The sequence below is a fragment of the Puntigrus tetrazona genome, chromosome 14 (assembly GCF_018831695.1).
Source record: "Puntigrus tetrazona isolate hp1 chromosome 14, ASM1883169v1, whole genome shotgun sequence".
Taxonomy (NCBI): domain Eukaryota; kingdom Metazoa; phylum Chordata; class Actinopteri; order Cypriniformes; family Cyprinidae; genus Puntigrus; species Puntigrus tetrazona.
In genome coordinates, this window is record NC_056712.1 from 25,549,395 (window position 1) to 25,576,374 (window position 26,980).

The window sequence follows — 26,980 nt, forward strand, 5'->3', positions numbered from 1 at the left end:
CTGTTATCTGCGGACACAAGTCAGCAGGTGTTCACTGAAGCCGTTAACCAGGTCTAAATGAACGGGGCTGGGGGGAAGGATCCATTCTCTTGATGGGCTGTTGCACAGTAAACACTGACCTGGGCCTGACCTGACCAGACAAGTGCTTTTACTCATCAGCTCTGCAAATACGTACAAGTGCCATTAAGACATTAATTTGGACCTCCCACCAATCTAACTAAGGACAATGTGCACAGCACACACACACACACAAACATACACACACACAACAGTAATGATACACAAATCAACAGGATGGTGATCAAAGGGGTCGTAATGCGTTTCCACTGTCAGAGCAACAAAGACTACACAGTAAAAACAAGCCAGATGCTAATAAAACACAGAAAACTGTGTGTGTGTGTGTGTGTGTGTGTGTGTGTGTGTGTGTGTATACTGCATATGTGACCCTGGTCCACAAAACCAATCATAAGTATCATGGGTATACTGGATACAATCAGATATTATGTAAAGATCATGTTCCATGAAGATATTTTCTTGCTGTAAGTATATCAAAACATTTGATTTAGTCAAATGCATGCAAGAACTCTCGCCAAATAGGATTCTATCCTAACAAACCATACATAAATGGAAAGCCAGTAGTCAGTATTATGCAGTACTCAGCTTACAGATCTCAATATAAAAATTTGAACCTTATATACATATATACATAACATCAACAGCACTTTAAAATGTTTATCCTGTTGTTTTTTGCCACATCGTGCAAGCTGTGACCGTTAAGTGTTCAGCATTCTCTCTCGCTGCATATTTCAAAGCGAACTCTACTTACGAATACATAAAAAAAAAAATGGCACAGTGGGACAGTATGTGAAATCGGATGTAGACTATATCATCTATAATAGACAGGAAGATAGAGTACTAATTGCGTTTCTAAAGAGAACAAGCACAGACGCACATCTTTACACAAGTCGATGACTTCTTTCCCTAAGTAGGCAAACACTTACCAGACAATATCAGTTCTGCTAACAGTAGCTCATCCAAACACACACATGCACAGCACACAAACAAATACCCCTGCCTTCTGCAGATTAGTTTCGTGTGAAACTGCCTCTGCCTTTGTCCTAACGTCCATCCTTCTTTTCAGCTCGTGTTTCCTTTTATTTACCTCTCACACACAAAGCAAAGCAGTCGTTGAGGAGTTCCCTCCCAGCATCTCTCCAGTACGCTGCCATTGTCACCATGCATCCTGCTGCTGTAGAGTGTGTGTGTGTGTGTGTGTGTGTGTGTGCGTTAGTGTGATCGACAGAGGTTTACGGCTAAATGAGGGGTGTGAAAAAGACAAAGACGGAGAGGAGAGTGGGAGGCTGACAGAGCAGCACCACAAAAGCACTTAACAACTTCACACACACCCTCTCTCTCCCTCTCTCTTTCTCTCTCTCTCCCTCTCTTTAAGTGGTGACAGACTGGCAGCTCCTCTCCGTGAAGTTAAATGTCAGATGCAGTACTCGGCTTCTCCCTGTGTCTTCACTCCTCTCTTTTCACTATGCCTTGACAGGTGCCACTGCCGCGTTTTTATGTTGCGCAAAAAATGAGCCCAAACTCAGCCGCTCGCCGACTCACTTACAGCTTCCTTTCTGACCTCTGTCCACTCCGTCTTCACTTCATCGCATCATTTGCTCTATCCTAGTTTCACTCACTGGATTTTTCCTCCTTGTGTAGGATATTTCTGGTTTAAGCACTTTTTTGTCAGGCCTGCAGGGCAATCACACAATTGTTCCTAAGTTTTAAACTTCCTGACACAGCAGATATCCAGCACACACTATAACCACACTTCAGCAAGATCAGTTAAAGAAATGTTTAATAATGTTCCTCGAGAGTTTGGAGAAAGCGTATCACAAGTCAACAATCCATAAAAAGTTGATTATGAATTTCGCTTTAGTTCCAAATGCACACCTTGCAAAACTTCACACCGTCATCTGCATCGGAATCCTTTTCTTTTCTTTTTTTTTTTTTGATTGTTTTTGTACTAGGACACGTTTGCCATCACGCATTTCCTTATGCCCACAGTTTACATATAACTATGAATTACCCTCAGCAAGACATCACTGTTATATACTGCAAATGAAAAACAGAAGATTGAATAAAAAATAACTTCCATTTCATGTGATGCACGTCGACATTAAACAAGCCTACCCTGTATTAAGAAGGAAACGAAACGTCCATCTTGACGTGCGAGCATAAGAAAGCTAGAAGAATAAAGTGAGTCATCCTTCTCATGAAGGGAGAAAGTGAGAATCATATTGTTAAGAATACTAAACTCCACTGACAGAGGCTGACAGGTCTCCACTGCTGAGAAGAAACTCAAAGACAGAGCTAGCAATAGCACAACAATTGATGTAAGTGGACGACAGTCGCTACTATTTACCAAACTCTATACTTTCATCTTTTTTTCTATCATTGTTTCTTCATGCTGTGCGCAAACATCATTAAGCTACTGTTCAAAACATTTGAGATCAGTAAGATTTTTATTTTTGAAAGAGGTTGCTTATTCTCACCAAGGTTGCATTTATTTAATCCAAAAATACAGCGTAAAAAAAAAAAAAAAAAAATAGTATTCTGATAAATTACTAAAGCTTAATTTAATATATATTTAACACTTATTCGTTACAATTCTTTAGAAATCATTCCATTATGGTGGATTAAGTATATTTTTGTGTTGAAAACCTTTTTTTAAAAAAGTTTATATAAACAGGTTTTACATATTACACAAGTGATTTATTGCTTCTAATAAATCATTTGTATATGTAAAAGCTGTTTATTTGAACTTTATATTTATCAAATATATATATATATATATATATATATATATATATATATATATATATATATATATATATATATATATATATATATATATTATTACACAAGTGATTTATTGCTTCTAATAAATCATTTGTATATGTAAAAGCTGTTTATTTGAACTTTATATTTATCAAATATATATATATATATATATATATATATATATATATATATATATATATATAGCTGGATTGTGCCACCTGGTATTATTTAGAAGGCAAAGTTTGGCATAGAGCATAACAGCAGAACTGAGAGTTTAGAGCTAAAATTTGCATTAGGGAAAATATCTAATTTCCATTTCCAAAACACCAGTGCTTGAAAGTCAGCAAAGGAGTAGAATTAATGTTTCTGCAGTAGAATTAATGTTTTTTGTTTTTTTTACTTGGTTATTTTCTTCTTGGATATCTTTTTGTGTCCCGAAGAAGAAATAAAGCCATACAGTTTTAAAATAGAGGGTAAACAAAAACAAAAACACATTTTTTGGGGGTGAGCAATATCTTTAAAGCAGAAAATCGTCTGCAATTCTTTATGATTTTTTTTTCTTAAAATTCAATCTTAAATGCTTTAAAACTGATTAAAAATACACTGAATTATCTACAAAACCAACTGTGACTGATTGTTTAATTACATTAAGTGGCTCAAATGGAATCAACTGCAAAAAAGAACGAGAGCGAGAATAGAAAGCAAAGGAACATCGATACAAGGCTGCATTTGGCGTGTGACAATGTTAACTTAAAAGTTCAGCGCTTTCAGGAGGAAACTGTGGGATCATGTGCCTCTAAGGAGAACTTCAGCACAGTCCTCTTCCCTTAAAACCAAGTAGGACGGTCAAAGAGCAAACGCTGCCGTTATCACTTTTACACATGTACGAAAGAAACATTTCCCCTCTGGGCTTATCTTCAGCTCTGAGAAGTGAATTAGGCACCGGTATGGGAGTGGTGCTGGGGTGGATGTTGGTATAAATCACCTCAAGGTTCGATTTGGCACTTTAAGGAGAAAGAAAATCAAAACCTCAACCTCTCTCCTCCCCCCTGCTCTCTTTTTAGCTTTCTTTCCCTGTTTCTCTGCACAAATCACCTCTACTCTGTCCGTGTCTCCCTTGGGTTATATGAGGCTGAAGATGCAGCTGGGGAATGGAGGGATTAGGAACACACTCCTACATAAATACGTCACAAATTGCATGGCATTCTGGATCCAGAGAGAGAGAGAGAGAGAGAGAGAGAGAGAGAGAGAGAGAGAGAGAGAGAGATAGAGCGTGTGTGTGTGTGTGTGTGTGTGTGTCACAGTCAAAGCTGGGACTGACACACATCCATGCTCTCTGACGATCCTGGATTAGAGTCTGTTGATGTGTTTTGGGAGCACGAGTGTGTGTCTGTGCATGTGTGTGAGAGAGAGTGCATCCCTGGCACTGCTAATGCTACATTTGTGCTGAGATAGGCCTGTTCTGAATCTGCTCTCAAAGGCTTATTTGGGTTCCATTAATGATGGCCTCACCCAGTAATCTCTCTAAATTGGAAATCTGATGAGAAGTTTAAAAAAAAAAAAATCACTTTCAGCTGGGAGAGTGCATATGCTGCTGTTCCTTCCCTTAAGAGAGCGAGGAGGGGATGTAGGCCGCGAGAGGAAGAGAGAGTCGTAATCGTGTCTCCGATTTAGCCTGCTTTGCATTTAGTGGAGTCAGGACCAGGATGCTCACCGCTCCTCTGTCGTCATTTGAGACGAAAAAGATGCCGCTCAGGGAAGCACACACAGTTCTACAGCTTTTCCTGAATCCTTTTACAGCTTCCAGACCGCATCACAGTATAAGAATATCTCAGCAAATCTTTCATTTTACCATCATGACGTATACGGCAGGGATTAGCAACCCTTTTTGGTCTGCTGAACCTCTATGACCTAAATTATTTACTGAAGCTCCCAATGAGATTTTAAATAATGTTCTGGACATTCAATCAATTTGTAACACGACTCTCTGGAATATTTGACTCTTGACTAGTCAATCATGGCATTCGGTGGTCAAATCGTTTTACATAATGACTGCTATTTTGTTGTCTTTGCTGTTTCATGTCTGTTTTTTCCACCTTAAATTATTATTATTATTATTAGAAGTACACATATTTAGTATACGCAGAGTAACACAGTCAAGTTGCCATTATTGCTAAATAATGTAATATAATAAAAAAATACATCATTAACCTGCAGTTTCAACATGAACCACTATTTATTTATGTATTTATTTTCCAGTTTTTTCTATGTCCATGGGAACCCTGCAACATGCCAGTCTTCAAATACACATTGTTAACTAATGCTAACTATTAAGTACACTGTTCTGTTTCCCAGTCTCATTTCTTTATTCTTGACATATACTATGTAATAGCTTTCATGTAGTGTCAGACTATAACGCAAAAGACATCAATATATTTTTTTTTTTCTAGCTGAAATGCTAAAACACTGTGGAGATGTGTGTTGTCTTGTAGCTGACAAACATGTGCTGTAAGAAACAAGCATCATGGGAAACCCAGCCCAGCCACCAGCCCCATGGAGACCAACGCATGACTTCCCAAAGTCTTTTTCCCGTTCATAGGCCACGGCAAATTTATGGGATTTACAAACGTAGCGGAGAGGAGGGCAGCGAGAGGCGGAGAAGAGTGAGATGGAATGACAGAGCAGGAGGGGAGGAGAGGAGGAGGGCAGCGAGAAATGAGGATCAGAGGAGGTCAAGCAGAGGATTGGAAATGGAGGAGAAAAGGAGACAGAGAAGAGTGAGAATGACAGTGAAGAGACAAAATAAAGAGAGGAGATTAAAAACGTAGAGAAACCAGAGAAAAAAGTGAGAAAAGACGGGAAGCAGAGAAGAAATTAAAGGGTTACTCCACCCCAAAATAAAAATTTTGTTATTAATCACTTGTCATAAACTCATTATTTTTGTCTTCTTTCCATACAAAAGTCATAATCGCCGCTTCATAATGTTACGGTTGAACCACTGATGGCAGGTGGACTATTTTGATGATGTCTTTCATATTTTTCTGGACTTTGACCTTTAGTAGTCACTGGAACAGTCACAAGCATTCGGTTTTCATCCATCATGCATGAGGGTAAGTGATTAATGACAAAATTATAATTTGGGGGTAAAGCAACCCTTTAATGCCTAATATGAACACAGAAGAGAGAGAAAAAAACACAAGATGAGAAGAAAGACCAGAAGAAAAGAAACAAGAAGACAGTAGACAATATGTTAAAATTTATTATTTAGACCAATCATAATGAAAATAGAACAAATGAAGAGATGAGAAAAAAACTAAAAATGACATGAATGAGAAATAAAAAATGAAAGAGTAGATAATACAAATATTGAGATGAATATGGCAGGGGGAGAATTTGATGAGTTGAGATGAGTAGAAAAGAAAAGAAAAGAAAAGAAAAGAAAAGAAAAGAAAAGAAAAGAAAAGAAAAGAAAAGAAAAGAAGTCGAGTGACAGGTAGGTAAGAAGAAGAGAAGAGAAGAGAAGAGAAGAGAAGAGAAGAGAAGAGAAGAGAAGAGAAGAGAAGAGAAGAGAAGAGAAGAGAAGAGAAGAGAAGGCTGACAAGAAATGAGACAAGACTGGTAGAGAAGAAAAGACAAACGAGTGGAAATGAGACTAGAGCAGCAGAAAAGAAATGAGACGTGACGAAAAGAGAAGAGAAAACAGAAGTGACCCACCCGTTTTATCTTATCATGTGTGTAATGTCCGCTCTTATCCCCTTATCACTGTGAAATGGAATTTGCCCAATGACATGGAAATCATCATTTAGGGGCGAAACAGAGACTCTCCCGCACAGGCCAACAGAGAATATCCAGCACATTTACATACAGTCTCTCTCCTTCTCGCTCTCTCTCACGCACACACATACTGAGACAGAGTGAAGAACAGAGGGCCCAGAGTTAACAGGCATAAAAAGCAGTGTGCTTCACCGAGAGTGCGGATAAATGTCACACACAGCGGCATTTCATTGAGCCTTCGGAGCGCTCTAAAGGTGCCTCTCACTAGATAAACCAAAAGAGACCTTGCCGTGCGCGTGTACGTGTGCGCTCTTTCCCTAACGCACATCTTATCTACTTCAAAATCTACATCTCTTTCTCCCCGAGACCCTGTGCTTTTTCCCCACAGCACGAGACTTTGGTGGAAGTCAATGGCTGTTTGTGAGAAAAAGAGAGAGAAAGAAGGAAGGAAAACAAAAGCTGGCCATGAATAACTCTGACTCCAGCAGTTTTGTGGGGTTTGAAAGAGACGCTTGAATAATGGACCGCCTTTCCCCAACAGAGGCGACAAGCCTCAGACAAACTTATTTATAAACACAAGAACAATGGACGGGCAAAGAAAAGAAACACACTTCTAGCAGAGGAAATATTCACGGGGCGACGTCGTACAGACAGATGTGGGTATTGACATCCCAGGCTTATTTCGCAGCGACGATGAGACAAATAATAAACACAAGGACACTACCTGTCACAGTGATGTGGCTGTTTGCTTGGGGGGTAAATATGAATACGACACAAAAAGAAGAAGAAAAAAAAAAGCGAAACCTATATTTATGGCTAGAGGACTGAATTTGAAATTCGCCTCGTTCATTATGGTATGACAACCTCTTAGGAAGTGTGGAAGTCTTCAAAAAATTCCCTTCCCTGCTCGATACATCAAACTTATGCCCCTTACACTCCAGCATTAGCTCCTGAAAGGCGGAATAGGTCGATCTGTCACTCATACAAATAGGCCGACCCTCTTTCAAGGAAAGATGTTCTCGTTCTTTCACCCTGTCATCCTTCTTTGCCTGCTTGTTCGCTCATTTATATGCAGCTGATAAAGGCATGCTGGTTATTTCACATATTGACTTCTGGAGTGTGACAAACAGGGGCTACATTTAATTAGCCTTTAGTTATTGAAGACATGGTGATCAAGGGTGATAAAGGGAGATAGAGAAATGCAAATGGTCAGAAATCCTTACGTTTATTCTGACCTCGCACAGTGCAGTGCAGTGGATCTTTCCCTCTCCTTAATGTCTAAAGGGGCATTTGCACAGGCATCAATCCAGAAGTCAAGTTTAACGACTGACAGTGGGAGAGAAGACATTGATGTACACATGATCAATCTCCTGTCAGATACTGTGGAGTGTAGATAGGATGTTAACGTTATTGTGAGTGATTTTACTCTTTTGTGTGATTTGTCTGTTAACGCATACATACCAGGGTTGCAAGGTTTTCACATGAAAACTCACCCAATTGCTACTCAAATTATCCCAAACAATTGAACAATTTCATTCCAGTGGAATAAAACACACATTTTTAGCAGGGTTCCCCTGGTAAAATTCACATTCTAGGGGCTAAATATCATGTTATTGGGATCGCTTCAACCCACGGACATGAAAAACAACCCGCAGCAAGAGTGTAAAAGTAGGCCAATTTCGTGGGAAAACCACAGACTTGGCAACACCGACACACACACTACCATTTACAAGGCTGGAGTAATGGCTGCTGAAAATCAGCTTTGCCAATTTTTCCTTTTAAAATTACATTTTAAATTATAATAATCAGAATCTGAATTTAGTTTAAAAAGTTTTGACTGGCAACCAATAACTTTATGAAATGCCTACCATCGACCACCAATACAGCAACTCAGTGACCTGCAGCTATAAAATCAGTGCATGTGTGAAAGGGGCATAAACCACATTGCAACCAGGCCAGAACTCATTTCTTCATTTATTTCCTAGGTCAGGCAATCAGACTGGCACACTTCTTGTTCCCAGACCTTTGCCCTTGCCCTCCAAAGAGAGAGAGAGAGAAAGCGAAAGAGCAAAAAACAATGCTTACAAGTAAAAACTCCCGATTTTTTTGTGGAAATTAGATTTCCTGTTTTGAAGTCTGCATGACTCACTCTTTGAAGTTGTTGGGGTATTTAAATTGTCTGTTGGTTCAATTTTCTTTGGGCTATGATTATTTCCTTTAGTGCTTTGGTGTTTTTTCCCCCTCATCTCTCTCTCTTCTGTTCTTGTCCTTTTTTCTGCCTTCTCGTTTTTGATGAGTGTTTACGAGTATCTCAGGGGAAACAGAGGCTGCCTGCTGGGGAGCGAGGACGAAGATGGAAAGAACGGCAAGCTTAGCTGCGACGCATTCATCTGTCACACCAATCCCACGGCTGTGTGGACACACTCCTTTATGAAACGCGGATGGAAAGAGCGAGGGACGGGGGAGAAAGATGGACGAGGAGAGGAATGCGGCGCTCTCTTAATTAAAGGATGCTGCCGAAGTGTCTTCTGAAGCAGGGATAATAGCCATAAGCTCTCTGTCCTGTCTAATCTCCTGAGTTACTACATTAAAGACAGCCTTAATTAAGCCCCTTAGGACCCCCGTCGTAGAGCTTATAGGAAACAGCCGCTGTCCGTTCTCCTCCCAAAAAACACACAACGAGGCCTAGCATGCAGCCTCCACATTACAAACCATGTTATTGTATATCCGTATCTCCCCAACCGCACAACATCCCCTAGAACTCCCGTCCAGAGTGATCAAACCTAACAAGGGTGGAAGCTACACTAGGATGCATCTCCCTCCCTCTGTTTTAATGCAACGATTAGACTGGCTAAATATCGAAAAGAGGATCTTGTATGCCTTAATCTCCTGCTAAGCTCCATTTGTGAGATGGGTGTGTACCGGTGGCTAAGACGATCAGGCAGTAAATAAGGGCTTTAGTACCTGGTTTGGCCTGATATCCGATTGTAAGCCGGTAAACAGCAGCTGCCACCCATTCCTGCACAACTAGCTTGACTTCAGACCTAAATGTGACTCGACACTGCTCGGTTTCAGCATAACAGATACTACACTCCATGCTTGTTTTACATACGCACTCAGTTTGGGGTATTTTTCATTCCTGAACTGATTTCAGGAAAGTTTTGTGCATTATATTGACTAGGGTGCAATTTGTATGCCCTGTTGACAGCTAAGCTAAGGCTTCAGCCGTCTTTTAACTCCCTTTCTTCTGTTTCTCTCTGTCGTGCTCAGACCCTTTGGCAGATATCTGGCAGAAAGGAATAGACAGACCAGTGATTAAGACCAAGGCACACATTTAGCCTTCAACCCTGCCTAATGCTGAGAGATTAAAGCCAAGGGATCGAGAAGAGAGGGAGAGAGAGATATGCCTCTGTGCCCTGCTTTCTGCATGGCTCTGATTAAAGGATGGCCAGGTCAGTGAGGCTGCGAATCGTCCACAAAGGAGGCAAGGGTCAGTACAAACAGGCTGTTGTCACCAATAGGTCTTCTCTCAGGGTGAAAAAGATGCCCTTGTCACAGTTTTACATTGCAGAGTTCACAAACAGGATAGGTGAACCAATGGAGCCAGGGGGCAGCTGTAAATTAAGGGTATGCTATACATCACATTATATATTTATGCTATAGATGAAACTCATGTTTTCAGTTTAAAGCATGTGTACTTTTTAACCACATAAAAGTAATACAAACTATTAAAGTAAGTGAAACACAGATAGGAACCAAAACAACTTCTATGGCATCGCTGTAACTCGGCCATCTTTGAAACGACATCCTAATGCAGCTCCTCTTTTTGAATGGGGAAACATCAAATTCTCTAAAACTGTTCACAAAGCTTACAATTAAATTTGATATTTGAAATTACTAACGAATTCTGACAAGAACAGTATAATTATTTTTTTTTTGATCAAATAGCATAAAAAACCTTCAGGCTAGACCAGCCATTGCATGCACAGTCCTACAGTAAGTGCACATCTCTATAGCGTTGACTGTTTCTATAGCAACCTGGGACTTCTAAGAGCAGCTGCAGTGATGCGCTGACATTAACGATTAGCGATTGGCTCTTTTGCTCATATGGCGGGGCTTCGTTTAGCCATACTGAGTGTTGGATTCTTCTCCATTCAAAACTATGAGTGACACATTTTCCACAGTCTTTGCTGTGAGACCCCTTTTATAACCTTTACTTTTAAGAGTAGTATCACGCAGTTACTACGTTCCACATTAAAGTGGCTTTTTATTAACGAAACTGATAATGGATATTTTCTCTCACAAAGCCACATATGGGTGGTTTATACTTGGGTCAGGCAGAAAGTGGACATCCCATGCTAAAGTCTCATTGAAGAGCACACTGACCTTGAGACAAAGAGTGTAGATTAGTCAAAGTCAGGATGGGAGAAACACAAGCGTAAGACAGCCTGAGACACCCTGCGTTCTTCACTACTGCTCTCACTATCGCTCTTTCTTTATCCACAGAATAGATTACACCTCCCTACTAACGGCTGACTGACATATCACCACGCATATGCAAGCAGTCTGCTGCCCTCAAGACAGAGGAAAGAAGAAGAAAACTGAGGGAGAGAAGAAAAAGAAAGCGAGAGAGAGTAAAAAGAATGCTAGAACAGAAGTGTCAAAATGATTCAGCTTTACAGGAAGACACATCGTGCCCTGCTGAAAAAAAGACTAATGTGCCTAATGATTTTTGATTACGTGAGGGGAGACGCTGTGAAGAAACCTCACTAAATAATGTCTCATGTTCTCTCTCTCCTTCTCTCCCTCTCTCTCCTTCTCTTTCTTTATTTATTTTTCTCTCCTGTAAGATTGTGTTATCTCAGGCAAACAGTTTGCAGCTGAGGGGGAGAAAGCTCAAGGTGAGACTAGCGGTGGCAATATTAAATAAAGTGAGGAGTGCAGAGATAGATGGGATGTGTGTGTTTGGGGTGAGAACTGACCACAGCTCTGGGCCAGCACAAAACAATGTGTATCCCTGAAGACCGAACCGAACATAAAATTAAACCATAAATGACCATTACTACCACTACCCAACTGTAACTGATGTCATGGCAGAGGTAAGTTTTCTAACAGTTTGAGCTGTACACGTGCATTAAATAAATAAATAAGCAGTTGGCGTAGCGCTTAATTGAGCTTTAAGGTTGTTTTTATCTGATCAAAAATACAATAAAAATATAATACGGTGAAAAATTATTACAGTTATAAAATATACGTTTGCTTTTAATATTTAAATCTGAGGGTTTTAGAAGTGGGTGTGAAAAAATGGCTTGATAGCGTCACCTATACACTATACCCGTTCCCCTCGGGCTGCATTTCACGTACATGTGTGGAAACTGGTAGACAAATGTAAATCACCAATATCTATGAAAAAGTCTCCTGGTATGAAATCCAAATCCCACAGGTCTCTTTTTGCCATTTTCAGATCAACACCAAATTGAGGTAGTTTAATCAAAAGCCCTTTTTGACATTAAATTGTGAAGATATTGTTTGATAAATAAGTTGTTATAACCTAAATTAATTCACGTCAAGAGTCCTGTCCTGAACACATCTAAATGCCAATATTCCATTATAACTGGAACAACAGGAAATGACTTGTTTTAGCTAACTTAAAGTCACCGGGTGGCAGTCCGTCCGGGTTTGAAGACCCTTTCAAGGCTGCTTGCAGCTTTAATTGAAAATGTAATTTATTGCTGCAATGCAAAGCCGAAATTTCAGCATCATTATTGCAGTCTTGAGCATCACATGACCCGTTACAAATCATTCTAATATGCTCATTTTTTCTTGAACAGCAAGAGGTTTTAAATATTTTTGTACAATTGTAAATGTTTTGTTGTCATTCGATCAATGTAACATTTGCTGAATATAAGTACTATTCAAAAGCAGTAATTAACAATAGAAAAATTAACAGATATTAATACACATATTTGTCTTTGAAACGATAACATTTTGTTTGATTTAATCAAAAGTGAATTATAGTAAATCTGAAGCACGCATACCCTCACACACACAGGGCTTGTAGCAGCAGGAGCTGAGAAGATCTGTTGTGGATAAACAGATGGACAGTGTCTTCTTCCTCTTGCTGTTATGGTGGGGAGGTGTACGCTCAAGTGATCTGCAGAGGCCCGGGGTAGACACGAGACACACATACACAAGTGTAGCTGCGCGCGCGCACACATGCTCAAATACAAATTTAAATACACTTGGCTATTCATTATACAAGACGTGAAACCGAAAAAGGGGAATATTAATGAAGGGTAGCAGAGTGTTTATAATGGTAAAACATCTACATTCATCTTGAGCCTTATTTACACACTCACAACCTATTACCTCCTTCTCGTCAGCCTAAAACCTCAAGCTAACCTGTCAGCGCCGAGTGATTCATAACCACTGTAGTCTTACTCAGAACGACCCAAGGCTATCCCCGCTCTTCTGTCCTGTCTCTTATCCTCTCCGGTGGCTGGCCGCATCTGGTGAAAAGTGGTCTGTTTTGGAGAGTCAACAGTTTTGGTGTTGTGGGGGGGTTGGGGGAGACTAACAGAGCTGGCCAACAGCCAGGGATGGTGAAATGGCGGGAAAGAGGGATAAAATGGAGCCCAAACAGTGCAAATTGAGAAGGTATGCTGCGAAAGTGACTTTTAGCAGTATGCCAGTTCTGAGTACTTGAGAAGAGACTGAGAGACGGAGCAAGCGGTGAGACAGCGCGTGACCTCTCTTAGTGTGGCGTCCGGTCAAGCAGAAGGAGGAGCGGATTGACCATGACCTGCACGGACCTGCACTGCTGCTGTCCCTCTGTCCCTCGCTCCATGCACATGCACAGCGATTCACGGCCGGGATAAGAGGGTATGACCTCGGTGTTTATCTCACTCTGGGGTATTCAGTCACTCACTCAAACTGCTGTGGTCACAAGTCGCATCTAAAGAGGCGTGTGTACCACTAAAAGGTGCTATCAACACTGATTTTTTATGCACCAAGGTGGCATAAATGTATTGACATAGGATTTTCGATAGTGTGACAAAAACTCACAAGTCATAAGTTGATTGTTGCCTTTGCACAGCTGACTGAAAACAAGACACAGAATAACTGTCAAGATGAGGACAGAATGTAGAGCAAGTATTCTGGTAGACTCTGGTGATGCACTATGTAAATGCCAGTGCATACGTAAACGTTATCAGACATTATATTAGTTCAATCAAATTGCAGTTTTTTGGCTATGAAATTTTATATTTTTATTCACCAAGGCTGTATGACATTGATCAAAAGTGACAGTAAAGACACAAACCTCTATTTTAAATAAATTCTTTCCTTTTGAACTTCCTATATATCAAAGAATGGTGGGGGAAAAACGTTCCCAAAACAATTTTAAAATTCCCAAAAAATATTAAGCAGCATAAATGTTTAGAACTGTGATAACAGCATTAATCATTTTAACTGCTTCTCGAATCATGTGACCCTGAAGTCTGGAGTAATCGCTGATGGAAATTCAGCTTTAACATTGCAGGAATAAATTCAAATTAAAATATACTAAAATAGAAAAAGTGTGCGTTTGATCAAATAAATGCTGCCCTGGTTCTTTCAAAAACATTTAAACTGTAATGTATATAATTCTAAGCTCAATAATATTTTTGGCTCTAGCAAAAACTAAAAAAAGTCTGCATGCATGGCAAGTATAGATTGAGGGTTCGCTTTCTCACTGTCGATCCGCGCTGCCATGAGGCTGAAAAAGACCCCCACAGGGACTGGTAAAGATTGACCGATAGATTGAGAGATCGATAGATGAGTGAGAGATACTTCCTCTTGTGTTCATTGAAACCCCAACTTAATTTTCCGTTCCTTTACTCATCTCACCGTCTCTCTTACACCTTATGGGAACAGTTCACCATATTTGAAATTGTCATCATCATCATCATCTAATATTGTTCTAAATCTGTATGACCTCGTTATATGGGACACAAAAGGTGATTATAATGATAGTTATTATGATAATACAATACAGTGATGGCTGTCTGTCAAGCTCAAAAAAACCCATATATATATATATATATATATATATATATATATATATATATATATATATATATATATATGGAGATGGCTTACTGAGATGAATATTCTCACTGAACACTTACAGCTTTATAAATCATTCTTCCTTTATCATTTTCTTCTCATTTCTCTCACCTGCTTCTTTCATTCACTCACTCACCAAATGCATTTTCCCGAGAGAAAAAAATCAACCTATCTCCCATCAGGGTCCCACCTCTCTCTGATTCCCTTCCCGTTGCCTCATTCCTCTAACAAACCCCCCGTTGACTGCAATCACACACCAGTATGCAGCGTAGCCTGCATCTCACGGCAGCCAACCGCAAGACCAATTCTCACTCCGCCAATGAAGCCAGCGGCGCTGATGGCTGTTGAATACTCTACATCCTATCCATGAGACTTTCTATCTCCAATCTCTCTTTCTTCAATCTCTTCTATTTCTCTGCCAAGTTGGCACATGAGAGGTGGGCACCAGTGCGGAGCTAGGTTAAATATAGACATGACTAATGGCTTCTCTAAGGTACGCCAAAGAAATCACATGCCCTGATGCCCCAGCCCAGCCGTTTGTCACTCAAAAGTTGATTTGAGATGAAGGGAGTTGAAGTGAGTGTCTACTGAGTGCGCAACAGACAGAGGGAGAAATTAAATCAGAGATGAGCTGTACAATTTCATCTCGAGGTAAAAATACGGGATGGGAAAAGGAAGTGTTTACATCTGGTTTACTATATCCTTTAAACCACATCCTGACTAGGCGAAATGTGACACGTTTCCAAGTAATAGATCTGTCCAGAATCCAAAAAAAAAAAGAAAGAAAGAAAAAAAAGAAAAGTGAAAACAAAATAAAGGGCAATATTTTGACATATATGATGTGAAAAAAATATAATTAAATTAAAGTATTGAATGTGGGTGGGGTTAAATTACCCCCCAAAATATTTGTCAAGAATGTTGTATGCTTTTCCAAATCAAATAAATTCACTTGAGTAACAAAATGACAATTCAGAAAATATTTGCTTGATTTAAAAAAAAAAAAAAAAAAAAAGTATTGGTCTAGTTTTGGTTTTTAATTGAATTTTGAATCTAATAATTTCTTTAACGAAATAATATAGAAAGAACAAAGTGCTTGCTGCCTTATCGGAACGCAAACAAAGGCAGGAGGACAGAAAGGATATAATACCTAATGGAAAATGCATGGAGCCCACAAGTATCATGTGTCTAAGTAGCCATATCCTGTAAGCATTACGATGCTTCCTGCTGTACATTTTGCCTTATTTCAACCACATGCTCGAGACACTAGTAGAATCTCTCCCTGACATCAATCACACAGCTTCCTGTGATAAAGACCTGAAAAAAATCATTATGAGGAGCGCAAAAGGGCAGCGGATTCCTCGTGTATCAGTCTCGCATAAACACCCACACACAGACGGCGAATGTTGGGGGTTGTAGCACAGGTCAGTGAGCGCACGGCTTGGCAGATCCGTGCCACCTGCTAACAGCCTGGCACTGGCACGAGAGACGTCTGCAACATGTACCGGAGACCACTGCACGGGTCAAAGGCCGTCAAGGCCCCACCCTGTGCTCAGAGGACCAAGGAACAAAGCTATTCACTTTACACACATTTACATTCACCGCAGCGAAATCCATTAACCTGTCTGCAACATGTTTACGCCTTACTACGCGGGTCCAGATTGTGAGAGTGTAGGTATGTAAGTGTGTGTGCTCTTATGCTAAAAAAACATCTGTTCTGTCACTGCCATTTACTAGCGATACAAGCCAAATCACCTACGGCCATTTTAGCTCTGTCCGTATGGCTTCTTGGTTTGCTCTAAACACTGAGTTTGCGGTCTTTATGAGATCTAAATGGGAGGCTTTATTGTACGATTGCATTAATCTGACGATAATCGTATACCTAAAAGGTGACAATCACACACGACCTTTTAAGTTTGGGGTCAGTAAAAAGAAATGAATACTTTTATTCGGCAAAGATTAATTCAACTGATAAAAAGTGACATGAAAGACTATTCATCGAGAAAAAAATTCAATTTAATAATATTACACAATGTTACTGCATTTAATCAAATCAATGCAGCCTTGGCCAGCATAAAAGATTTATTTATAAGAAAAAAAATCATTCAGAAAAAGTAAATAAATGAATAAAAGTGATCTTAAATCTTTCCCACTAGCAAACTACACCACAAATGCACAACCTTAACTAGAAATAATGGCTACTTAAACTCATTTAGGGTTGTTTGCACTTACACATATTTATATGTATGTGGGTAGATCATTACTAGCGGATGTGCGTGCATGTCATATTGGCATTAGTGTGTTTGCTGTTGACTTCATGTTTGCTCAGGAAGAACTAACTAATTATGGAACATGACAGCACGGACTGGCCTTTCTCAGCAGGTGACCAAGCAACAGCCTAGCAAGGTAAAGACAAAGGTAAAGACGTGCACACAGCACTGCTGCCTCTTTCTCTCTGTATCCTCACTGTGGAATTAAAAACAGATCTGTAGACACAGCGAACAGCAAGTGCCTTATGAGGCAGAAGAGAGGAGCAGTGAGGCGGAGCGCTAAATGTGCCATAAACACGCGCCATGCAAATCTCTGTAACATCATTGGACTAAAATTCTTTTAATGGCTATGCAAAGTGAAGACTGTTTTTTTTTTTAAATTTAGAGTTAGCAAATGCATAAATAAAGGGATTAAACTCTGTTGACTGTGCACATGAAAGGTTTGATTGGATTTCATGTTCGTTTTTACGATTATGAGGCTAATTTCTGTCCACGCAGCCGAGCGCATCTGTGTGTGTGTATTTGTCTGGGCGAGTAGTTGAGCGTGCGCGAGCGAGTTTATTCATCTGCTGTCAGGACCTATAAAGATGGACGCTGTCAGCATCTGTGCGGAGAGCGAGTATATGTGTGTGCGCAGGAGGGGGACAGCCAGGCGTAATTTCAGCAGATGTTGCCTGACAATGCCAGGGTGTGTGGATGGGCCTCCGGGGAGGAGAGAAGTGGAGTAGCAGTCGGATTCCGCAGTTGCACAGGCAAAGAGTGCAGTCACCACACGGCACACGACACCTCGCCCAGAAACAATGACAGCCCACAAGAGTAAAGTGACAGGGGAGAGAACAAGAGAGAGGGAGATAAAGAGAAACGTTTTATGCACCGCTTGGGCCTTTATCAACCTGAGGAAGACCCCAGAGGACAACTTTATATGCCAAGTTCATAGCTTAGAAGACCAAGGAGGTTAGCTTTGTCTTTAATGTAACACAGGCTAATCCCTGTACATAAACACTTAGTGAGAACAAAACCATAAAACAAATAAACGATACTTTCACGCCGTGAAAGTAAGAAATCAATAAATATGTATTTACAAAAAAAATTACATTTACAATCATTACAACAGGCTTCAGTGTCACATGATACTTAATCCAAAGATCCAGTAATACAAATATAAACCATTACAACTAACTGTCAGTAATAATTGAGAACCAAATCAGCTTGATTTCTAAAGGACCATGTGACACTAAAGACTGGACAAAAAATTCAGCACTACCACCAGGAACACATGGAATTTCTAGATATATTAAAATAGAGAACTTCTAAAGTTTATTTCACAGTATTACTGTTTTTGATCAAATAAATGTAGCATTGTCGAACATTTAAAGATCTCAATTATTTAGATCCTTTGATATCTACAGCTTGAACTGTTTTAGTGGTCTGGTTAAATAATGATCTCTCAGTCTAAACCAAGCTTGTGTTACTGTTTTTTGCAGGCAAGACCTGCTAAAAAAAAGTGTTAAAAGTCCTGTTAGAACAGGTAAAAAAAAAAAAAAACTATCTAAAGCTGTATTCACAAACTAGCTACAGAATAGCTCTGCGAATGTTGATTTCCAAGTATATGACAATTTTGAAGTTTGAAACATTTCTAAGGCCTCTACTGAAAGCATCTGTGTGATTACCAGGTTTTCTGTCCATTGAGATTGCAAAAAAGATTATTTTTTAACTTTTGGTTCGAAATCTGGCAACTCCATTGATCTCCATCCAAGCTGCCCTGAAGGCTAACCGGAAACATTTCCCAATTAGCATGTCCTAACACACTAATCACTAATCAGAGACCATTAAAATAATTGTACACATATGCCCCGAGAGAGCCATATGGCTGCATTTGAGGCCTCCACCCCAACAGAGCGACAATTGACAGTCGGCTAGTTCTTTAACATTGACCACAGAGCTGAACTTTGCTAATACTTATCATTAGATCAGCTCAGATAATCTAGATAATGGAGCTAAATGAGAGCTAATGTGTTCGACCTTGATGTCGGGTTGTAGTGAGAGCCCAGAGACAGTCTCCTTAATGAGAGAGGCTCTGACAGGGAACGTCAGAGTTCCACATAGAGGAACCTTTGTGTTCCCGCTCACCTTTGTGCATGCGCGTCCCCTTATCTCCACCACCCCCCCCCCGAGACCTAGAAGGGCTTGCACACGTGCCTAAGCCATGACTCACAAACACACTGGAAAGGCTAGAGTAATTTTCCTTCGCTGAGTGATTTGTACTCTCAGGAATTCACTGATTACAGAGAGGTAAAACACTCCTTTGTGCGTGCGTCAAAATGGCCATCTACCTGTCTGCCACTGTTGTCCCAGATATAAGCCCACAGGACGAGCGGCGCTCCTGTGAAACAAGCACAGCAGTAACATGGAGGCGCTAAGGGGCCAAACTTTAAGCGATGTAATAAGTGACATCTTCATGTTATTACACCATGTAAAATTTAGGAGTATGGCACAACAAGCCCACAAAAAAAGTGTTATGAAAAGCCCTGGCAGCTAATTAGAATATTACAACAGGGTGTCATGGGCCAACACAAACAAAAAGACAAGCTTAGTTATGCGTCTCATTAGGTTCACACCTCAAACACTATTGAGAAGTGAAGTAACAGAGCTATCCACAACTTGCTCTTTCTTTCCTCAACAAAACTCGCGAACCTCAAAAGGCAGAAATGTCTGTGTCCCTTTGTTTTTTCCTTCCTTCCATTTCAATCTTTTCCTCTCGGTAAAACTCAGGGAATGGCAATGCACTGACACAGATGCCAGTGTCACTTCCTTCCACTTCTTTCCTTTCTTCCTACCCTCGACAAAACCTGAAGGAAAGCTCAAAACACAAGAAATGTCACTGTCACTTCCTTCCTTTTCTCCATCTATCCTTCCTTCTTCCCTTCCTACAACAAAACTCAAAAGAATGGGTGCAGTGACAGAAATGACCAGTTCCTGTGGCTGTGAAAGCCCATTTCTGCCACATAAGAATAGAAAAAAAACAAAAAAAACATCATAAGCTAAAAGATCAAAATTGAGGTAATTAATCATAATTATGACATAAAATCAATATTTTGTCATAATTATGACTTTTATCTCATAATTGACTTACATAATGTCATTTACTCATTATAGTATTTCATAATTTCAATTTATATCATTCATCATACCGTTTATTTCAGTTTTGACATTCATCCATAAATCTCAATTTAAGTCAGTTTGAATTTGTCATCTCATAATTACAACTTTGTTTCTCAGTTTCAACTTTGTACGTCATGATTACCAAATCATGGCTTTATCTTACGTAGCAGAAATATGCACAAGCATAACAAAGCATGTAAAGCAGTCAGCGTGTAAAGAGCATGTGCAATTTAATGGCATCACTCCAAACGGTGCAATTTCCCCTGTGAAAAGCACACAAAAGATACTATCAGTTATGGGCTTCTTGCAGGTGTTAGACGCAGCAAAGCTAATGATTCTGCATCTTATCTATGTGTCAAAAAAAGTCAAGTCAAGGTGGGAGAAGGAAGGAAAAAGGGCCATCATCACAATTAACAGCTCTTTATTTTAATTAGCCTTGCATTGTCAACGACAACACCTGAATAATGCAAATGAAGCTGGTCGTTTAATATTCCTTCAGAGTACATTTGAAACAATTTTGTTTTCCTCTTTCTCCCTTCAGCTGTATTCTCTCCTGATGAGTCACGATTATTACTGGCGAGTTTGTTCCGCCTGATTAACCGCTAAGCAATGGTAGGCACTTATTTGCTTATTTAAAGGAGAGAAAGGTGGACAGACTGCTGAGATAAAGATACTACTGAAGCCGCGGACTGCTAAAGGGTGACTTGCTGCTGATGTACCGCAGCCTGGACCACAGAACTGTTTTGCATAATTGACTTCACACTTCACAAAATAGATTCTCGCTCTCTAACGGTTACAGTCAGAAGACCACACCACACGAGACAACTTAGAAGAAACGGACAGCTTCTTGTTTCATCTTCCAACTCCTGTTTTCCTAAACCATGGAAACATAAAAGGACTGACATCAAACCGACATCCAACTCAAAATGGCATTCACTAATTCGCAATCACGCTCCAACTGAAGTTTCTACAACTGGGAGAAACGATTGGAGACAAGACAAGCATGCAAAGCTAAAACTCTTTTAAGGGTAGACTAAAATTTAAAAATATGCACGATAACTTTGCTGCCTTGTCAATACTGTGATGCTGCGTTTCGCATGGTATTCCAAACCGAAGAACATGTAGAAATGAAATGCTATGCATATATAGGAATTGTTTTAAGGCTGCATTATCCCCTTCTTTGGATTTCTGTTGAGAGGAAAACACAGGAACAATGACAAACTTAAGGTACAGTACAATCTAATATTCAATACAAGTGGATTTTCATGAAAAAAAAAGAAAAAAAAAGTAATAATAAGTGGACAGCACTAACAAATGACAGGAGGGAGTGTGACCAAATGAATGAATAAATGGCCTGTTTCTTCCATTAGCATGAAGCATCATGAACTGAGTATATGGAAGAATGGTGTGAAGTGACAGATTTGCTTTTATAAACACCTTTATCTTTTTTCTCTCTCTTTCTCGTGCCCTCTTTCTATTCATGCCTCTCTGATCCCTCCCAGTCTCTCTTTCTCTGTCTCCCCCCACCTGCACTCAGAACAGTCTGTGAGTCAGCATACAACACACACTGGTCAGTCCGTTGCCATGGTGATGGTGCAAGCTGAGGGCAAAATCGACAGCTTTTAAGAAGCACAGACGCTGCTAGAATTTAAATGGCCGGCAGTGGCAGGAAAGGCTGCGTGTGTGTGCGTGTGTGTGTGCGTGTGTCTTTTTTGGGGCCCAGATTAGCTGCCGGCATACAAGAAGCCAATCGAATAGTACAAAAACCTAACAAGACCTCTGACAACCATCCCTTGATCCCATTCCTCGAATCTAAGGATGGGACCCAAAAAAAGGGCTTTGATTGACAGGACCTGTACAAAACAGCTCACTTTCCTCTAGGGTCATTCGTATCCGCCAAGTCTGCACTGCTCAAATCCTCCTAGAACATGATTTTGTCCCTGTGAGGTGCATCATGAATGAGAAAAACAAAAACACACATGAAATACAAAAAAAAATGAAACAAAACCAAAAAAAAACAATGCATTTGTAAAGCTCAGTGACTCAGTGTTTGGCTCGATCCCAGAGGAGCAATACTGTAAATGTGTCATATTAATTGTGTTAAGACATGGATCACATAAGACATTATTGCATGAATACTATATCACTAAACTTGCTGAATAGTAAAGACAAATCAATCCAATTGCCTATCTATCAACTTAGGGAGTTTGAAATAATAGCTGTGGTAATGCAAAGCTCATCGACCTGTGCTCACTGGTACAGAGAGAATTTCAAATAGTTTTTGAAGTAGACATATTTATGGTGTCGGTTAGTAAATAAAAAGTGAATGTTTACTGGTAAAATGTGATAAATAGAAAGGGCAATGTCATAAATAAATATGGGAATATGGAAATGAAATACTGTACCTTAAGAATTCATGTCTCCTGGTGTGTAATTTCAATGCACCATTTCTTAACATTAAATGCACAATGTAACACCTTCACAAATGTTTTATTGAAAGCCAAATTGCTTTACTTGTAAAAAATACAAAATACAAACTGCAAATCAACAGAAACAAAATAACACATAACGTAAATCGAACAGAAATGGGGATGTCTGCAGCTTTAAATACAGTTCCGCAGATGATACACACTCCACACAGAACGCAAAGGGTTGTGTGTAAACTAGCTGCTCCTGCAGGACATCCTTTAAACATTGCATCTTTCCAGCATAACAACACACGTCATTATTGCTTTAAATATGAACACATACAACCAGACTTCAAATGTACAAAATGGAGGATGGAGCCACTATCAAAGCAGCTGAGATCTCAAGATCTATCTGGTATTAAGAAAGGTGTAAAGAATGAATTAAGCAAATTCTTCTATATAAAGCTATTTAGGTTGTTCATCGCTATTCCGAAACAGAACAAAACAAACATCATAAGGGATGAACACACACACGCATGGTTATTAACATTCACAATATACAACTTGCATAACAAAAAACCTTTTTCAATGATTGTCTCCAAAGGTTTGCAAACACAGTCCAAGAAAAATGGTATTCATTTTTGGTTTTCTAGTTTAGTACTAGAGAAAAGTACTGGATAAAAGTGAGTTTAATGTCAAGTAGCTTTCTATTTACAGCGAACATAAAATTCTTCACAGCCTGGTAGAAAATCCCGTAGTTAATAATTCAACAATGTTCGATGGCACACTCTGACGTCTGTAGCTGATTATTAATCTACATTAAGCCAATCCACTTAGTTGTGTACATAACAAAAAGAAGGCACTCTTTGCATAGCGCAATCAATGAAGAGAAAGAACAGGGAAATTGCCCGCCATTAATCTGTAAAAAAGAACTAAACAGTGTACAAATAAAGAAATTTTAATGCACGCCAAAATGTGCCATGGAAACATTCAAATATGTTGAACTTACTTGTCTGACCTTCTTGTGTATTTTATCTAACTCAGCGCAAAGTTTTCTTTATGTAGAAGAAAATAAAAATGCTTTTTAGAATCATTTTGACAATTGTGCAATTACCTAAAGCTTGCCTAACAAAAGATATCAAAACAATAACTGCTTTTATTTGTTATTTTTCAGAGCAAAAAATAAGGCACATCTCTCTGGTCTAAAGGTTATTGTATCAAAAATGTGTTTTTCAAAGGTTTTTAAAGAAAAGTTCTGTTCATCTTTTGAGGGGCAGCAATAAACACTGTCCAACAGAAAATGACCCTCTCAAAGACAATCAAAAGGGAAATAAGACTGAGTAGGATTGTCTCCTTCATGTGAATAAGTAGTAATTAAATTAAGTAGTTTTTTTTTTTCCTTCAGAGCATAAATGATACTACAGAATTAAAAAGAAAAAAAAAGTTTGACAAATAAAACAAACTTCTTTCAACCAACTGATGTGCATGGCATTTGTAATCAGTGCAGCTTTGGTTTGACATTCATTCAGTTCCAGCCCCTAATACATGCCCTTAGTCCACACCATGTTGCTGTGATACCCGTTGCTGTGATACCCTGTGCTGTGGTACCCTGGGCTGGGATACCCTGGGCTGGGATACCCTGGGCTGGGGTACCCTGGGCTGGGGTACCCTGGGCTTTGGTACCCTGTGCTGTGGTACCCTGTGCTGTGGTACCCTGCCATGCTTTCGAAGTCGTCTCCTACCTGTTTGGTGCTATATTTTGAAGAGTTGGCCTTGTAGCTGTAATCCGAATACTGGTCTGAGCCTGTTGAGTTGTTGTCCCCGGTTCCTACAAAGGTATTGGTGGCCGGCAGGTCCTGCACTGCCTGGTGTTTCTTTGAGGCAGAAGGTGACTGAGGTTGGAGCTGAATGGACGGCAGAGGAGAATTAGACCGATAGTGTCGCCCCAGGTCTGGGCTCCCAGGGGGGTAGTTCAGCGGCAGGTGAATCCTAGGGCTATCATTGACGCTATCATTCATGAGGTTGAACTTTAGGCCTTTCTGGAGACTCCCCCCCTCATCCTCCTCAGATGGGTTGGCAGGCTTTGGAGCTTTGCTTTTCTTTGCCTTCTTGTTCTTGTTGCTCTTAGGTCCTGGTTTGGGGGCATAGAGATCTTTGGTCTCCTTCTTGCCTGCCTGGTAGCCACTTTTATTCTCCTTCAGCACAACATGCCTGATGATCATTGCCACTGCAATGATTAGAACGACCACACAAAAGCCACCCAAGACCGCAAAAATAATGTTACTTTGCTGGTCTCGAGAATAATCGGGATCTCCCGCAATGTCCATTTCAAGTGGTGTGTAAAGACTGTGTCCAACAAGTCCTTCGACGTGAGAGACATTGCCGATGGTCTCATTGACATAAATGTGAACCAGTGCGGTTGTATGGCGTGGCGGTGTGCCTTTATCTTTAACTTTTACTACCAGTCGATGGAGACCAATGTGTTTGGATGTGAACTCTTTAGCCAACGTTACCTCACCTTCTGAAGAGATGCGGAACAAGCCATGTGGGTTGCCTCCTACAATACTGAACTCCAGTTCTGAATTTAAACCGATGTCCATGTCCTCTGCCTCAACCCGTTCTACATGGGTTTCTGGACTGGTACGAGGATCCAAGAACTTGTATGAAGAGTTTGAGGGCTTGGTGACGTATGGAGCATTGTCGTTTTCGTCAAGAACATTAATGGTAATGCCAACATAGGAGGAACGTGGTGGATCACCTCCGTCAACAGCTTTAAGTCGGAAACTGTAGGTGCTCTCCTTTTCTCTGTCGAAGGAAATAGTCGAAAGTATGGTGTATGTTCCGTTTTGAATCATAAACTTGCCATTGTCTGGTTCTACAGAGAGTTGAACACGAGCATTGTCGCCCTCATCATGATCGTTAACTGTTACCATTCCTACAGGACTAAGGGGCGGCATGTTTTCTTGGACTGAAAAGCTGTAACCATTAAGCATAAATTTAGGGTCATTATCATTCCTGTCGAGCACCTTAACAACAACAGTGGCAGTTCCTCTCAGGCTTGGTACACCTTTATCAGCTGCTGCGACTAGAAACTGATAGTGATCTAATTGTTCACGGTCCAACTGGCTCATGACACGCACTTCTCCTGTGTTAGGGTTAATTTCAAAGAGCCCATCAGGGACTGATCCACCAGTGATACTGTACGTCAGCTCTGCATTAGTCCCGCTGTCGGCATCCGTGGCTACCACATCCAAAACCTTGTCACCTGGCTGGTTCTCCTCAGCAAATTCTACCTCGTACAAAGTGGGCGAGAAGACTGGGGAGTTGTCATTCATGTCTGTCACTTGCACCTTCAGGGAATTTGTGCTGGACAGTGCAGGGTTGCCAGAGTCCACTGCCACAATTTCAATCCTGTAGTCTTTGATCCTCTCGTAGTCCAGCAACATGGTTGTCTGGAGGAAGTATTTCCTCTTGCGGTCATTGCCTGTTTCACTAGCTGAACGCAGCTGGAATGGGACATCCCCTGCGACCACGCAGGTCACAACTGCATTTTCACCTTCATCGTGATCTGATACCTCCACCAGAGCCACAGCTGTGCCTACAGGCATGTCCTCCGATATGTTAGCGACACCATCTTCATGCGTCACAAGGCCAATGCCCCGGATTCTGATTAAGGGTGCATTGTCATTCTGGTCCTTCACTGTAATAGTCACAAGGGCTTTGGAGCTTTTTGATTGTGGACCATTGTCTTTAGCTTGGACGTAGAACTTGAGCATGCTGATATCTTCACGATCCACTGAGCCTTTGACGAAAATGATACCTGTGTTGCGATCAATGGTAAGGAGCCTCTGGACAATTGGTGATGCCTGGTGGAGGCTGTAGGTGACCTCTCCATTGGGTCCCATGTCAGAGTCATTAGCCTTTACCTAAATCAACACAACACAAAATAAATCTAAGCAAAGCACTGAAACACTCAATTTACAAGACAGTTTATGTAATCACAAGATTGTATATTGATGTCAATACAGGGATTAAAATGCTTGGTCAGGACCATTGCAAAGGGATTGTTGGGAAAAGATCTTTGGGAATAGCAATGAATTTGCATGCCAAAAATATGCTTAACACACTTAAAAAATACCATAAGCTCATCCAAGAACTACATCAGACTAATTAATAAATTAACAGAATTTTCCTGGAATTTAAAATAAAACACACCTAGTTTCATTCCAGAAAATGGTCTGTGTTGTCAGTAATTACTAATACCATGCATTTATTATTCAATTGTGAATATATAAGGAGAGAAATGAGAAATGCACTTTCTCAGAAGGGCTAAATATGATTGGGTTGTGTTTTTGTGTCAATTTAAATTCTCCAAAATTAGCTGTAGTTTGCTAGATAGAGTTAATTTGAGACATCACTTAA

The 26,980-nt window shown here is 40.2% G+C and overlaps 1 protein-coding gene across 4 annotated transcripts in view; it reads right to left on the minus strand.

The window, feature by feature from the left end:
* pcdh1b (protocadherin 1b) overlaps positions 1 to 26,980 on the minus strand; it is a 144,643-nt gene that overhangs the window by 106,490 nt on the left and 11,173 nt on the right. For all 4 annotated transcript variants that reach the window (XM_043257409.1, XM_043257407.1, XM_043257408.1 and 1 more), the window contains exon 3: positions 24,301 to 26,484. In XM_043257409.1, the coding sequence (XP_043113344.1) occupies positions 24,301 to 26,484 (2,184 nt within the window). The remainder of the gene's footprint in view (positions 1 to 24,300; positions 26,485 to 26,980) is intronic.